We start from the raw sequence: 13,879 nt of genomic DNA, 5'->3' as shown, positions 1-13,879 counted from the left end.
TTCATACTAAAAATTTGAAAAGGCAAATATTGTCACATTGGGCTAAACACGATAAGCCAACCATGTGCCTCATACAAAGGACACACTAAAAACAAAATAACATTGGTTAAAAATAAAGCGATGGGCAAAGTTATACCAGCAAAAACAAACAAAAAAAGACACAAGTAGCAATGTTAATGTAAGACAAATTAGAACTCAAGGCAAAAAACATGAGTGCTATTTTATACATAGATACATGTAATCCGTGACGGAATATTATCAGCTACAAAGTGTAATGAGATAAATAGCATAGCCTCAAAATATACCAAGCAAATAACAATAGAAATAATCAAGGAAAGTGAAGCATAATTTTTTTATTTTTAAATGTCCTACAGTAATATGAAACCGTGTGGGGGTATAGTTCTATGAATTTTGACAAATACCTGAAGTCATGTAACCATCACGATCAAGATACAGAACAGTTCTATCACCCTCAAAAATGCACTCATGCCGCACCTTTGTAGTCAAACGCTCCTGCACCTCCATTTCCTGGAAAATCTTTCATCTGTTTTTGGTTCCTATAGTTTTCTCTTTTCTAGAATATCATATAAATGGAATCATACCATCTTTTGAGTCTGGTTTCTTTCACTCAGCATAATGCCTCTGAGATTCTTCCAAGTGTTGCATATATCAGTAGTTCATTCTATTTTATTGCCAAGTATCATTCAATGGTATGGATGTACCACAGCTGCTTAAGATCCACCCATTGAAGGGCTTTTAGGTAGTTCCACTTTGGAAGCATTATGAATAATATTATAAACATTTGTGTACAGGATTTTGTGTGAACATAAAACTTCATTTCTCTTGGGTAAGTTAACTTTATAAGAAACTGTCTAAATTCTTTTCCAAAATGTATATACTATTTTGCTTTCCCAAATAGTAATGGAGCAAAGTTCTTGTTGCTTTGCATCCTCCCCAGTATTTCATACTTGAAGCATAATCTTAACACATCACAGTCAGCGACAGTACATATACTCCCAATCAAGTATAAAATAGACATTTGGACAATATGATTACAACACAATTAAGGTTGAATTAATAAATATTTCACGTCAGTGTACATGATAGTGAAAACATCGTCGTTGCAAGAATCCATGGAACGTTTATTTAAGATTTTATTTATTTATTTGAGAGAGGGAGTGTGCATGTGTGTGTGTGTGAGAGAGTGAGAGAGAGAGAGAGAGAGTAATAGAGGAAACATGGGGAGGGAGAGGCAGATGGGGAGGGAGAGGGAAAGGGAGACAGAACCTCAAGCCCTCTCCCAGCTGAGCACAGAGAACTGAGCACAGAACCCACTTGGGGCTGGATCTCACAATCATGACCTGAGCTGAAACCAAGAGTCATATGCTTAACTGACTGAGCCACCCAGGTGCCCTGAGAATCTGTGGAACATTTGTAAAAATAGATATTCTAGGCCACAAAGAAAACTTGTATTCATTTCCTAATGTAGAAACTGTACCACAATGTGATAAGTGTAGAAAATAATAAAAATTTAAACAGCAATAAAAATAACTGCATAGATGTCACAAGACATTTGACAAAATAATCATTACTTTGGGTCATAGAGGAATTTTTAAATTTAACTAAAGACTGTGTAGAAAATAATGAAAATAAGAGTACAATTTTACTACAAGGTCAGGTTGAAATGCTTTTCTTACTACATTTTCCTTATTAAATTAGGAGGAAAAAAGGAAAAGATTTCCCAAAGAGAACATTAAGGAAATAAAGAAAACCAGATATTGTGACTGGTTGCTGTTCTCTCTCCTGGTAAATCAAGCTCTCACAGAGCAGTGCCATATTATTCTCCATTACAATTCACTCTTGAACAACATGGGTTTGAACTGCATGGGTCCACTTTTTTTTTTTCAACAAATACCATACAGCACTGCAAATGTATTTTCTCTTCCTTTATGTGTTGTTTTTTTGCTTTTTTAAGAGAGAGAGAAAGAGGGAGAGAGTGTGCAGGATCAGGGGGAGGGGCAGAGGGAAAAGAGAGAATCTCAAGCAGGATCCACGCTCAGCAAGAGCCCCATGTGAGGCACATCTCACCACCCTGAGATCATGACCTGAGGTGAAATCAAGAGTCAGATGCTTAACCTGCTGAGCCACCCAGGCGCCCCTCCTTTATGATTTTCTTTCTAGCTTACTTTATTGTAAGAATATCGCATATAATACATATAACACAAAATATGAGTTCATTGACTGTTTATGTTATCCATAAGCCTTCTGGTCAACAGTAGGTCACTAGTAGTTAAGCTCTGGGGGAGTCATAACTGAGGCAGGAATTTTCCACCGCTGGGTGGTGGGTGCCCCAACCCCTCCCTCACCCCCTTCCTTGTTCAAGGGTCAACTGTAGTGAAGAGTGTGTCTGGCTTACTCTTAGTAAGAGTTCGGTACTTAGAAGTACTTTTAACTTTCCCAAAGTTAGGCATTCTCTCCTTGGGGCTTCCACAGTAGGTTGTTCATAGCTCTATTTTAGCATTTATTAAAGCTCTGCACTCACGTAAGTTTTCCATCCCACAGCAGTCCTTTAAAAAAATTTATTTGTTGGGCGCCTGGGTGGCTCAGCCGTTAAGCGTCTGCCTTCAGCTCAGGTCATGATCCCAGCATCGGGGGATCAAGCCCCACATCGGGCTCCCTGCTCCGCGGGAAGCCTGCTTCTCCCTCTCCCACTCTCCCTGCTTGTGTTGCCTCTCTCGCTGTCTCTCCGTTAAAAAATAAATGAAATCTTTAAAAAAAAAAAAACAAAACACAATTATTTGTTTACTACTCAGAATGTGCCAAGGCAACCGACATGATTTATTTTTTCTTCACAACTTTTTTGGATATTCCTATTTTTCTCAAATTGAGGGTCATACAACGAATTCGTCACAAAGTCAGGATCTGGTTGCCCAGCCTCTACTTTTTTTTTTTTTTTGCACATCCTCTACTTTCAAAGACAGGCTCTTTTTGCCCAAACAGGTTACTTTCAATTCAGGAACAAGGTTAGATTGTCAACTTTATATGCTCAGCTCCTAGCCTACCTCCTGGCACAGAACATTTCAAAGTGACTCAGTTGCGTCCTGTTCGTAAACTTTCCTTTGGTGTACTGTACAGACATGCGCTTACTTACAAGCCACCAACCTAGACTCGGCAAGAAATCCAGACTCACAGTCTTTCCTTGACGCCCATCTCTATGGTCGGCACGTGACCACTCTATACTCTGGAGGACTCAGCGAGCGCAGCCGCTCTTTAGGCTACTTTATAGGCACGTGACCGGAAGTGTCCCTTGCTATTGGTTACTGCCAGTAAGGCCCGCCCAACCGCCTCCTGTCAGCTCCTTAAGTAGAAGCCGGAGGAAGCTGCTCAGTCTTTCGGGGACCGTGACGCTGGGAAGGTGAGATGTGTTTGTGCTGGGCTCCGGTGGGTCGGCCCGGGAGCCGCGTGGGTCGCGGGGGGCCTGAAGTGATGACACTCCCAAAAAAGCACGTGTTAGACTGCTGATGCGGGTGATGCGAACTACAATCTGAGCCGGGCCTCCAGGATTGGGGCGGGCAGGGAACGGGCTTGCGGGCGCACACCCGCTAACGCACCGCTCTCATTCTTGCAGGTTCCGGCCGGGCCGAGGACGTCGCATCTCCCTGTCCTCCTCCCCTTGGACCATTCCCTGAAGCCCCTCAATAAAATGGTTTGATCCCAGCGCTGGTGTTGGTGTTCCTTGTCGCGACGCGCTGCCTTTGAGCCTCTGCTGCGCCTGCGCGTGGCGCCGGGGGTCAGGCTGCAGCGCCAGAGTACGCGCTTGCGCATAACTGGGGCCGCCTGGTTACCCCGCCGGCTGCCTTTTTAACCGCGAGCTACACGGCAGCACCCGGGTGCAGGGGGCGGGAGGTTTTCCGCGGGGCGGGGGGCGGGGGTTGCGACGACTCTAGCCTCAGTCCTTGTAGCCGAGGTTGAAGCGCCCTGGAGAGACGTCGGGGATCCCGTAGGCCCTGCTACTCAGCGCCCCGCACGTTTCTGTACCTCTCCTGTAAGTCCTATCCGTGATCTCGAGACCTGCAGGTTAACCGCGGCGTGGATGGCCTCTGGGGGGGGGGCAGCTAAGTGAGCAGTTTAAGGGCCCCTATATACTTAACAGGAACTGGTTTCAGTCTTGATGCTGCATGAATTTAAAAGGTGTAGCAGCGACCCAGTTAGAGAAACTACCATTTAGGGCCAGCTGCTTATTTGTACACTGGCGAGCATGGGGATAAAGGCTTTGGACAAATTAGCCCAGTTAGCCTAAAGAAGGTCGTTGTAAAGATGAATTAAATTTTATGCATTACTGCCATTCCTGATCACATCAGGCACCTAAGTAAATGCACCCTCCTTCCCAGTCCATATGATTGGTGGTGATTAGCCATCTCTCACCCGGGTTGAGGTGAAAGGCGTATCAGTTCTGAGTACAAGGCAGCACTGTTGAAGGGCAAGGATGCACGAGGGCAGTGTTTAAACTGCCTTGGTGTGTAGTAACTGCAGGGCGCTTCTAGTTCACAGGATTAACGAGGCTACTGAGGGTATAAGATCCAGCACAGAAACCAGACTGTCCCTCGGGTGTTTTAAAATCGGCTGAGGTGAGGACCACCTTGCAGTATTAGAAAGCTCATCTGAGGGCGCCTGGGTGGCTCAGTTGGTTAAGCGACTGCCTTCGGCTCAGGTCATGATCCTGGAGTCCCGGGATCGAGTCCCGCATCGGGCTCCCTGCTCAGCAGGGAGTCTGCTCCTCCCTCTGACCCTCTTCCCTCTCGTGCTCTCTCTCATTCTCTCTCTCTCAAATAAATAAATAAAATCTTAAAAAAAAAAAAAAAAAGAAAGCTCATCTGATGATCACCCAGGAAATGTGAGCTGCTTTGGCAGCTGAGTGCCCAAGTGATCTCTGCACACCGTTTACTCTCTCCCTATTATCCAAAAAGGATTCAGTAGAAATAACTTGGATGCTTATCTAGTATTTGACATTAAGATATTTATTTTGTGAAACAACGCAAGCGATTGTAAATCCCCACATACCATTCGATTAAGTGCAATAGGGTAAGTCGTGTAATCTCTTTACACAGTAGTGCATCTAGTCCCTTGCCTTTAGTTATTGCACAAAAATTATAGACCAGTGAACAAAACATGCGGACTGACAGGCAAATCGGCCTACACACTGAGAAATTAGAACAGTACACCAACTGGAATGACCAAATAATTTAAGTCAAATGTTTTAATGGTGCATTTAAAGTAATCAAGGGTTCAAATATATTTTTTCAATATATTAATTTCTTTAAAGTCATGTTCAGGCAAGGTGCTGTTTAAAAAACCACTATTAGCTTTGTCCGCAGATGTAAGTTATCAAAAGTTACCCACGGTAGTTTTGATGTTGAATGCAGCTTTAAACAATAAAAAATTGTTTTAAGAGTACTTCTCAAAGCAAATTATACAACTAGAGAGCCCCCAAACTTGTAAACTAAAGATTCTGACACAAATGCACAAAATAAGGTTGGCAACATTAAAGGTCACATGGATTTTTAGATAATGTAATTAGTGTTTAATGTTGAGCAAACTTGGTCTCGACTCTCAGAGGTGTTAAGAGAGTTCTCCGTTTTGGCTGTCAGAAGAGGAAACTGCCCACAACCTCAGAATATCCAAAACCAGTTAGATGAACAAAGCATTTAAGATGCCTATATGAAGCACAGAGCACATAGAAAGTGCCGGATAGAAAGCTGTGGCTCTGGCTTTCTCCACACCCCAATCCACTCATTATGTGCAGTATTTGACACTTTCACACATGCTCATGCCTCAGGAAAACATTTGGGATCAGTTAGAAATCAGGTGATTGTATCTCACTGACAGAAGGCTTGGGATGGTTTGATCTCATGGCTTTGCCTAATGTTCACATAAATCCCACTGTCCCCACCCCAGCTGATCGTATGTGCGTGCGTGCGTGCGTGCGTGTGTGTGTTCTATGGCTACTTGCTTCCAGAATGCACGATATGAAAAAAAGTTGCTATGCGTATCTCTTTATCAATGAAATGGTTCACAAAATTCCACTCCCTACCCTCCACGTGTTCCTGAACTGATATTCTCTGGCAGTGTAGAGGGCTGCATCCCCCACAAAGTGTAGAAGTGAGAAAACATCCCATTGTGCACTGGCTGCCTGAGGAAAAGCTTTGGAGGAGTCGAGGCAAGGGGAAAGACTTCCAGTTGTACAGCTTTGCTCTTACTGTGTTCTTTTGCTGCCACAAAAACTGGTAGACTCAAAAAAGCCATGGTGTGAGTCATCTGTAGCCTCTGGATCCGCTGTGGTGATTCTTCCACAGTCTCCTTTGCTGAGTCAAAGCTTTGCAGCCGGCAACCCAGACACCAGTTCCTGGATGCGTGGAATGACACCTCGCGGTGGAATGGGCGCCAGGAGGCGGAGGGCAGAAGCTGTGGCACGAGGAGATGCCAGTGCTACAGCACAGAAGGCAGCCGAGAACCCCATACCTTGAGCTAGGTCTCATAATACTGGGAAGGTCAGATCTTCACCCATCACAGCTGATCAGCAGCCTCCACAAGTGGGTCTTTGTGGAGGCAGGAAGCGGAGCGAGGGTCCATGGCTGAGTGCATTATGGGGATATAGACATCATCCATGTTTGGCATGACAAAAACTTTCTGTAGAAAGAAATAGCCATGTGGAAGAATGTTCTTTTCTCAGGCTGTCCCCCTACTCTGTTCTGATCATTTTAGGCTTTGGAGAAGTTTTAAAAGTACATGGGAAACAACTTCTTGTGCACATTCTAAACTAGTTCCTCTGAGAATCACATCAGCACATGAACAGAAGAACCCGGTTAAGTCAGCTCTGGGGTAGAAGCAGCCTTTGATTTCATGTACATACGATAAAACTACTCATGAATTCATAAATACTCAATACCATTTCTTAAAGAGAACTGGCTTCACGGGCTCATAGTATTTCCAAATTGCTATGTCCAGAACACAAATTCCAAGTGAATTTATCCAGTTAAATAAATCTTAGCAACAAAATGTAAGCTAATTTTTTTCACCCAGAACCAGACAAAGCTATGTATGAAAGAAATCTTACTATAATGAATGCACAAAGAATAATCAGTGATTGATAGTAATGGTGCTTTGCCTATCCTGTTTATAAACTAATTTTACGCACGTGAGTTTTGGCAATGCATTCAGTCTCCAGTAATGCCCTCTTACAAAAGCATACACAAAAGCAAAAAAAGGTGGCTATGGGAGGTTGTAGCAATTACCCATCAACTTCCCAACTTGCCTCAAAAATACCAGGTGCCAGGGTGCGTGGGTGGCTCAGTCAACTGAGTGTCCAACTCTTGATTTCGACTCCAGTCATGATCTCAGGACTGTGAGACCGAGCCGAGTTGGACTTTGCGACGGGCTTCACACTCTGGAGGGAGTCTGCTTGAGATTCTCTCCCTCTCCCTCTGCCCCTCCCCACACTCTCTAAATACATCCTAAAAAACAAAACAAAACCAGGTGCCAACCTCTGCCCCCTCGTCCTTTGTGTTCCTTGTACCCCAAAATCCCTGAAGGAGATGACCCACTCTAATGCCTATTGTAGGATCTAGGGAAAAGTAAAAAACTAAAGGTTGTCTTTCTCCTCGCTAGGTTCAAAGTACTTTTTCACTTGGTGCTATTACTAAGCTTTCCAGCAATTGGTTTTCAGTTAATGTTAATCCATAGCTTTTATTTTATTTATTTATTTATTTTAAGATTTTCTTTATTTACTTATTTATTTGAGAGAGAGAATGAGAGACAGAGAGAGAGCGCATGAGAGGGGGGAGGGTCAGAGGGAGAAGCAGACTCCCCGCCGAGCAGGGAGCCCGATGCAGGACTCGATCCCGGGACTCCAGGATCATGACCTGAGCCAAAGGCAGTCGCTTAACCAACTGAGCCACCCAGGCGCCAATCCATAGTTTTTAAATACAAATATAAAATTTTAAAGACAAGAGCTCAAAATATACCACTGCAAAAATAGGGGGTCTCCTTCAAAAGGTGAAACTCATTTACAAAGTAAACTGTTTGCCAACCCATAACACCTAGAAAGACATCTGTGCCTCGAATATCTGCTGGTTCATCCCAGGGCCTCTGCTACACTGCTATTAGCTTTGGTGGCAGAAAGCAGAAGGACAGGCTTGGAGAATGAGCTCTGGCCTAGTGAACCCACCTTTGGGGCTTCCTCTGAACTACTTACTTTACAGGGTTCTGTGGATGACGTTCAGGGTTTCTGAAACTGTACCTAAAGCGTTAGGCCCGCTTGATCATGATGGGTACACTCCTGGGATGAGGGCCCATTGCTTTCATTAGATTCTCAAAAGAGCATCCTGACCCAGATGCACTTCAGAACCTCCGTTCTGCCCTGAGCTCTGAGACTCAGGTGAAACGCACACCAGGTGACACCACACGTTTACCTGAAACTCTTGTTCCAGTTTCTTCTCTATCCAGTCTGTCACATGAACTAAAGTCACTTCTCTCTCTCCAAGTTTTGGCCGAGCTTTCAGCTCTACATATGGTGGCTTCCGGAAACCATACCTTTTTGAAGAAGACAAGTAGTAAACAACTACATTTAGATGCAAAGAGAGGAAGCAGACAAGTACCAACAGCAAACACTGTTCATCTACTAAGGGCTTCATCCCTATGTAAATGTTCTCTTACTCTGAAAATCCCCTCTAAAAATGATTCAAGGCAGCAAACAGGAATTGTGAGCTCCTACATCCCTGGACCATGTGTAGGGCTGTGATGATCTGAGAACAGTTCTGACAAGCTGGGAATTTTAGAAAGCACCACTGGAAAAGTCTGACCTGGGCATTGTTTTCTGTTTTGTTTTTTTTTTCCTGAAATGGCAAGGATCTTCCTTGTTTCTATTTTAATAAAGGTAGCATATGTACATTACAAACCCCCCAAAATACATGTGTACAAAGCAGAATGTGAAAGATACTGCCTCCCTCTGAATCTTACTCCCAAGAAAGGACTACTGAGAGAAGCAGGGTCAATTTTCCCCACACTCCTAATATGTATATGTAAATAGAGAACGTTCTATAACCTGCTTTTTCATTCCATCCCGCACAGCATGCTTATTAAGGCTTCCCAGTGGAGCAGACTGGCATTCAAAACTGTTGGTAAAGGATCCAGACAACAGACTGTGTGCTATCAAATTACCTAAAAACTTCCATTTGTCATGGATCAATGTTTTAAAAATTACAACGAAAATGTCAAATTGCTATAAGCATTTCTAAACACTCTCAAGATCTATACTTAACTTTATGGATTCATAACAAATGCACCGGGTAGTACTACCCCAGAAGCCTTGCATCACCTGTAACTGATACATCTTAAAGCATGAAAGTGAAGAAATGTATCAACTCTTACTATTAAAAAACTTTTTCTTGTTAGGTTTGGAAGACTGTACAGTAAGGTATGGACAGTGGTTATTTGTGGGCGGTAAGATTAGAGGCTTTTTTCCCCCTCCACTTTTTTCATTTGTTCCCATTTTTATTTTTTACAATGAAAATATTACTCTCTAAAAATAAAATCTAAAAATGTATTTTAAAGTTTTTACTGGGAAACACTGGTATCATCATCAAATGGTTATTCAATTCAAAAACTGTCTTCTGATCATTCTCATAAGCCCTTCTAAACGCCAGGGGTATGCACCAGCATGATAGTTTCACTCTGGGATAGAACAGAGCTATCTTTTTCATGCCAATGTAGTTTCTGGTACAATGAAGTTTCCTGCAATCACTATACACACTTATATATGTTTTAAATGATCTGGAATGACAATTTTAAACTGCAGTTCACAGACTGTGATTTTCTTCTGCTGGACCCATGAATAATAGGTTATTCCAGTGGTTCTCAATCTTGGCTTAGTCCCCCATGCCCTAGATCCTGGGGGCTGGGTACATCTTTGTTTTTAACAAGTCCCCAGGTGACTGTGATATGCAGATAGGGTTGAGAACCACTGATTCATTCGATGACAACTCCTTGGGTAGACCTTCTACCACAATTACCAAGTGCACAGGCTCTGCCTCCTAAAACATTTAGGTCCAACCCGGGGAGTCTTCCCTAAGTATCTCGGGCTCTGCTGGATGCATGATCCCCCTCCGTAAGGGCTCTGCTGGATGCATGATCCCCCTCCGTAAAGTGGGTTAACAGTGGTACCTATCTCCTCAGGATGCTGTGAGGACTGGCCAGGGGAAGCAGCTACACCCCAGGCCAGGCAGAGAATAAGAGCTCTACAGATGGTGGCTCTTCTGACTGGGGGAAAGAGTTGGCTTTGAAGGGGAGGAAGACCAAGAAGAGATACATGTGAAGATGAAGCTTGCAATGTGAATTAACCATTCTTAACCATTCACAGAAAAAAGCAGAATTGGATTTGCAACGGACATGAAGGTTCCCTGAAGAACATGTGAAAGTGCTTCTGCCCAGGAGAAGGTACTTTTCCATAATGGCGGGGGTAGGCAGGCTGGGCTATGGATGGTCCCACGAGAGGTTATACGCACCATATTCGGTCAGTCGGGGGGGGTGGAATGTTGACCGCCAGGGTTCCTCGGCATTCTTGTACTTCTACGGTTAGCAGCAGGGGTGTATTGGAGACTTCTTCAATCTTCTTTTTAATGAACTCTGTCTCTGTTGCTTTTTGGAAGTATTTTGACTTGGTAATTTTATCGACAAACCTCATAATCTTACTTGTCCGATGACCTCCAACATACCTTTAAATGAGGGATACAGGTGTTTGTATAAACTTTGCTCCTCCACACACAAAAACTTTGTGGCTCGGCGTTCACCTTACTTTAGACCAGAGTTTCTCAACTGAAGCACCAACGACATTTTGGATGGGATAATTCTTTGTTGTCGGGGCTGCCCTGTGTAATACTGTAGGTGGTTTAGGAGCATTCCTGGCCTCAATCGTCTAGACGTCAATAGCATGCTTCCCCCAGTCATGATAATAAAAAATGTCTCCAGACATTGCTAAGTGTCCACTGGGGGAGGGGGGGCAAAATCACCTCCAACTGAGAAACTACTACTTTGGAGAAGGTGTAGAGATCAGACAGAGCCCAGGTCTTGACCAGTGGAGAGACAAAGTTCTCACAGTGCAGAGAAGGCATCTCACCTGTCCTTAATACACCTCAACTACTGCTTATAAATCCTGCGTCCTCTTAGAGAAACCTCCCCATCTCTACACATCAAATAAGAAATCATGCTGCATCGACAGGGACATAAAATACAGTAGTTAACGGACTGCCTTTTAGGTGATGTCATATCAATTTTAAGTGGCAACTACTTTTCAAAGGTGTTAGAGCTTCTTTCTAAAGAAAACTGCTAATCAAGCTGGCAGGCTAGCAGGCCAAGAAAGCAAGCTTTTCTATCAGGTCCTATCTACCATAAGACTGCCCTAGGAAGAGAGGATATTTGCTTTTTAAAATCCTCCAGTTTCAGACTGTCAGGGATAGTATGTATATGTATGTAGGGAAAAGCAGTCATTCCTAAGAAGGTCAAGAGGGTAGATTTCAAATAACGCCCACAAACTTCAGTATCAACTCCTCAAATGTCTGGATTCTCTCCACCTTCTGTCGGATTTCAAAAGTGAACAGGCTGATATTTTCTTACCAGTGCTTCTGAATCTCTGGTTTCTTTATAATCTTCGTTTCTTCAACTCACTTTAAATAACTAAAAGATCCTTACAGAGAAGCTGTGTAAGTACTCTGATTATGCCATAGTCTAAGTAACAGGCAAAGGGAGCCCCAAAAATGAAATTCATGATCCAAAAGATCAGCTAAGTGACCCACATCTTCAAAACACACCAAAGAAATGCCCGGAGTGTTCCAGCCTTGCAGGCAGCTCAACATAAGTGCGACCGGACCGAGCGGGTGCAGTGCCCTCTGCCGACAGCAGGAGGAGGTGTTGCGTAAGCTGTGCCACAAGTGCGCCCCTCAATTCTCTATTCAGAATTTTCTTACAAGCAAGTGATGAATCACTAAATTCCACCCCTGAAACTAATGATACAATATATGCCAACTAATTTGAATTTAAATAAAATCTTTAGAAAATAATACTTTTCTTAAGTGGCCTGAGAAAAGCCATTCTGATGGGGGACATTGTTAGCTAAGGAAAGCTATGCAGGTCTTTCTTGCTCTGGGGCCTGGAAGTTTAAGCCACTTTGGGTTCTTAATGCAAAAACCATTCACTCAATGTGAAGGAGGAAGAAAGATTACCAGGAAGGGCGGGGGGAAGCTCATTCCCAACCTGGTACCCTGACCCCTGGAGCCTCTGGAAACCGGATCCACTTACCCTTCGGCCCCCGGGAGAGGTGGTTTGTCTCCGGCGCTGGGCTCTGGAGCATCATCCTCCTCGGAGGAGCCAGCACTGGAGGACTCCTCATCGCTGTCCGCCAGACAGTACGTCCTGGGCCTGCAACTGATCAGGGCAGAGTCACCACCGTAGCCTGCCCTTCAGGCTCTGCTTAGAAAGAGAACACACATGCTCCACCAGCACCACCACTAACATGTCCTCACTCTGCCCACCCCGCCCAGGAAAGAAGGGGCCCAATCCAAGAGTCCTCGGATTGGCCAGGCTGCCCGGGACACTCTTCAGTGCCAAGGCCCCTGGGAGCAGCACAGAGGACTTGGGCCTCAAGAGTTCCATTTTGTGCATGCGTCAGGACAGGTGGCGGGAGTGTGATGCCGTCCACACAAAATGCAGTGATCTCATCAACATGGCAGCTACTTAGCCAAGTGGGAGGGTGAATGGGAAGAATGATGGCTACAGGGGTGAGGTGACAGCTTATGTTGGTGACATAACCTCCTCTCACCCATGACAGGGATGTTCAGGCAAGCCCTTGACTGGCTGAGCTCAACAACTATGATGCTTCCTTGGTCATCTCCAGGTTCACTTCGACTCAAGACTCCTTCCTAGTGAAACTACGTATCCTATCCCATACTGCCTTAGCTCCGGAAGGCCAGAGAAAAAGCCAACGATCACAAGTGACAAATCTCGAGGGGCTCTGGGAAGCAACTGACGGGAGAACCCAGGAAGTTTCCTGGAGAAATACAAATTTAAAAACCATTTTAAAAATAAAGTAGTATGGGGCGCCTGGGTGGCTCAGTCGTTAAGCGTCTGCCTTCGGCGCACGTCATGATCCCAGGGTCCTGGGATTGAGCCCCGCATCGGGCTCCCTGCTCGGCGGGAAGCCTGCTTCTCCCTCTCCCGCTCCCCCTGCTTGTGTTCCCTCTCTCGCTGTGTCTCTCTCTGTCAAATAAATAAATAAAATCTTTAAAAAATAAATAAATAATTACAAAGCCTCATCAATGAGCAAAGTCCCTCATTAATCCTTCCAGGTTGGATACTCAGTTTCCAGAGTCAGGGGGGTTACTAGATCACCAGCAGTGGCAAGTGTCCCTCTCTGGCCCAGGGCGGGGTGGGGCGGGGTTCTTGGCTGAGCTTTGGCCCCCCAAAAGGCAGTTCCCTCCCTGGGTGGTGGTTTTGTTTCAGAGAAGCAGAGAGGCAGGGTCCATTTCTGAGGCTCAGAGACTTCATTGGGATGAAGTGACCAAGGGACAGAGTAGTCTCTGAACACTACTAAGCAACCAAATGGTCACAAAGCAGAGGTGAAGCCTTGTATTTCTGATAAGGACAAAACTATCAGGACCGGGAAAGGCAGCGGGACTTAGGTCCTGTCCCTACAGGTGCAGTCCCTTTGGGGCCTTCTCTGATGCTCACAGGGGCAGCCATCTCTTAGCCCATGGGGGCCAAGGGCACCCAAGGGCAGAGTACACACATGAGTGCAGACCCGAAGGCCCAGCAGAGGCCCCAGCCCTAGAAG

At 44.8% G+C, this 13,879-nt stretch overlaps 1 protein-coding gene, 1 long non-coding RNA gene and 2 other non-coding genes across 8 annotated transcripts in view; 3 read left to right on the top strand and 1 right to left on the bottom strand.

Annotated features, from left to right (window-relative positions):
• The first annotated feature begins 3,382 nt into the window (after positions 1–3,382).
• Positions 3,383–13,073, top strand: LOC141370921 (uncharacterized). The gene is made up of 3 exons (XR_012375417.1): positions 3,383–4,045; positions 10,415–10,491; positions 12,878–13,073. It is a non-coding gene; the product is annotated as an uncharacterized lncRNA (long non-coding RNA).
• On the top strand, positions 3,481–3,550 carry LOC112837747 (small nucleolar RNA SNORD104). The gene has a single exon (XR_003211812.1). It is a non-coding gene; the product is annotated as a small nucleolar RNA SNORD104 (small nucleolar RNA).
• On the top strand, positions 3,747–3,880 carry LOC112837748 (small nucleolar RNA SNORA76). The gene has a single exon (XR_003211813.1). It is a non-coding gene; the product is annotated as a small nucleolar RNA SNORA76 (small nucleolar RNA).
• The window catches only part of TEX2 (testis expressed 2), a 102,282-nt gene continuing 93,403 nt past the window's right edge, over positions 5,001–13,879 (bottom strand). For 2 of the 5 annotated variants that reach the window (XM_025890139.2, XM_025890140.2), the window contains exons 9-12: positions 12,349–12,474; positions 10,560–10,769; positions 8,469–8,589; positions 5,001–6,687 (exon numbers count right to left, since the gene is read on the bottom strand). In XM_025890139.2, the coding sequence (XP_025745924.2) occupies positions 6,565–6,687; positions 8,469–8,589; positions 10,560–10,769; positions 12,349–12,474 (580 nt within the window). In that variant the 3' untranslated portion in view covers positions 5,001–6,564. Of the gene's footprint in view, positions 6,688–8,468; positions 8,590–10,559; positions 10,770–12,348; positions 12,517–13,879 lie in introns of those variants that run through there. The other 3 variants (XM_073883257.1, XM_073883258.1, XM_025890143.2) reach the window with 3 other exon arrangements.

The sequence above is a fragment of the Callorhinus ursinus genome, unplaced genomic scaffold, assembly GCF_003265705.2.
Source record: "Callorhinus ursinus isolate GAN/ISIS: 27379988/994484 unplaced genomic scaffold, GSC_fseal_2.0 scaffold50, whole genome shotgun sequence".
Taxonomy (NCBI): Eukaryota; Metazoa; Chordata; class Mammalia; order Carnivora; family Otariidae; genus Callorhinus; species Callorhinus ursinus.
This window is presented reverse-complemented; position numbering and strand designations above follow the sequence as displayed.